The 2,615-nt window shown below is 33.7% G+C and overlaps 1 protein-coding gene across 1 annotated transcript; it reads left to right on the top strand.

Annotated features, from left to right (window-relative positions):
- Nucleotides 1-1,299: 1,299 nt before the first annotated feature.
- Nucleotides 1,300-2,289, top strand: LOC128532795 (odorant receptor 131-2-like). The gene has a single exon (XM_053506904.1). It carries the CDS (start codon nucleotides 1,327-1,329, stop codon nucleotides 2,287-2,289), a length of 963 nt encoding a protein of 320 aa, XP_053362879.1. The 5' UTR covers nucleotides 1,300-1,326.
- Nucleotides 2,290-2,615: the final 326 nt, after the last annotated feature.

The following is a 2,615-nucleotide window of genomic DNA, read 5'->3' as shown; positions in this document are numbered from 1 at the left end:
ATTAGAGGCATGGGTTACCTCCCTGTGGCCTAATAAGCCATTTGCATCTTTATTTACATTCTGCTTCAGTTAATTACCAAAAGAAAGTAAATTAGGTCTCTTATGACCAAGTTGCCCACAGCTTCATCTATACTTCAATTGCTTTTTCAAATAGTATACAGTATATGAGGCATAGAGAATCATTTTATTTAATCATATAATTTAATCATATCTTAACTATTTTAAATAATCCTATAATAAAATGTCCACAGATAATTCAAACATCACACAACACTTGTGTTTAAATAAATCATAATCAAAGGATGCAAAGGTTTAACCCTAAACATGCCTTTAATAATTTTCTGAAATGCTTACATTATCATGCATTCAGCTTATATTCTACTTAATGTCACACAGACATGCATGCCCTAAGAAGCCCATAATCACATACCACATCATTTAATGCAAGTGTCAGTCAGTTTCAGTGACAGTAATAATTATGTTTGTGAGTATACAGGATACTCTAATCATTATAAATTGTCCAATCTCTCAGTTAATTTAATATCAAAACCTTTAAATAATAGGCTTTGTGAATGAATCACTGGTGACCTAATGTTGGAAAAATATCTATTTATTTCAGAATACAGTATTCATACTTACATACATATATGGTTTAAACAGGTTTTTTTTTTATTACATACTGTATGGTGGCTAATAAATTAACATTGTCTCATCTATCTTATACAGTATGTTTTACATGCAAACACTGTAACTGTAAAAAGCCGAGAGAAAATGATAGTAAATAACAAAAAGGTTAACTTAATCCCCAAGGGATCTTTTTTTTACTTCACATGAAGACGAAATGTATAAAACGTGGACCCCTTTTCAAAATATCCTTTACTTGCTCTGCTAACAGAGACTGGGTAAGTATTTAATTTTAAGTAATTTTAAGGGTAAGAGTATTAAATTTTTATATAATCATTTGTGTGATATTTTTATTTTAATCAGTTTATATATATATATATATATATATATATATATATATATATATATATATATTTTTTTTTTTTTTTTTTTTTTTTTAACTTGCTTTGCTTAAGCAATGAAGCTGTTTCCAGACGAAGCAATGAGAAAACTTAAGCTGTTTATTTTGTGCTATCCCAGACCTAACATTCCTTATTCAAAAGGAATTTGGAAGTTTTTTGTCAACCCCTCAATCATTTTTAGCACACATTTTCACATAATTTCAAAGTCAACTGCATAACAATATTTATTTATTTAATTTGTTTTATTTAATCATCTATGTATTTATTTTTGCATTTTAGGCTCTGCAAAGTCCTTGACATTATGCAAAATCTGACCAAATTTCCAAGCAATGCCACATCCAGCTACACCACATCCATCATCATAAAGGTGTGTGTGGTGATCCCGCTGTTTAGTGTTTTTCTCTACTGCATTTTTTTGATGCTGCATACATTTGCCTCACACCGGCAATTCTTGGACAGTTCTCGCTACATCCTGTTTGCCTACATGCTGGTCAATGACACATTGCAGTTACTCTCTTCTGTGCTGCTCTTTCTATTTGTCATGGGCAATGTGAAGTTTGCCATCATCTACTGTGCACCACTGCTCTTTGTCTCTGTTGCCACATTTCAGAATGGCCCATTAATTCTAGCTGCCATGTCCCTGGAACGTTATGTTGCTATCTTCTATCCACTGCGCCAACCCAGGTCCTGGAGGCCTGAAAGAATTTGGGTGATTGCTTTGAGCTTGTGGGTCATCAGCTGCATCCCTCCTGCGGTGGATTTTATCTTGATGCGCCCCAATGTGGACTGGGATGTTTTCACCACCCCACTAGTTTGTAAGCCCGCAGTACTTAATGGTTTGCCCATCCAGACTCTTTTTAAAGTGACTGTAAATATACTCTTCTTTGCTGCAGTGGCCATCATCATTCTTTTCACATACATTCGAATCCTTCTGGAAACTCAAAAGATGCGCCAGGACCGTGCCTCAGTAACCAAAGCCCTGCACACTGTGTTGTTACATGGACTACAGCTGCTTCTCAGTGTTATGGTCTTCACATTCCCCATTACTGAAAACCTGATTGTGTTGAACATCCGATGGATGCAGGAAGATATTCAATTTTTCAACTACTTTTGCTTTGTTTTGCTTCCACGCTTTCTTAGCCCACTCATTTATGGCCTCAGAGATGAGAGCCTAAGGAGCTACATGAAAAAAGCTATGCCTTGCTTCAGGGCTTATATTGAGCCACATACAGTAAAGCAGTTAAAATTTCAAAATAAGCTTTAAATTTAGTGGACAGTCACCCAGCTATACTGTAATTAATAGTTTTTCATAAATCTATAAAAAAGCAGGTTTCTTATATTATTTGAAGATGTTTGATTTAAAGTCTTGCATGGGCCAGCATCCGCAATACATTAAATAATTTGTTAAAGACTGGAGCAGTATCATTTATTTTAACTAAATTTAATCCATATATGTATGTTTACAAAAAATGCGTAATTAAAACTCTAAAAATATAAACTTGCCATAATCATAAAAAAAATTTTTCATGCTTTCTTTTGCTTTCATAATTTTTTTTGGCATATGGCCATGTGTCTTAGGAATTGTTTTGA

This window comes from Clarias gariepinus, chromosome 11 (assembly GCF_024256425.1).
Source record: "Clarias gariepinus isolate MV-2021 ecotype Netherlands chromosome 11, CGAR_prim_01v2, whole genome shotgun sequence".
NCBI classification, from domain to species: domain Eukaryota; kingdom Metazoa; phylum Chordata; class Actinopteri; order Siluriformes; family Clariidae; genus Clarias; species Clarias gariepinus.
Note: the sequence above shows the minus strand (reverse complement) of the source record. Positions and strands in the feature narration are given on the sequence as shown.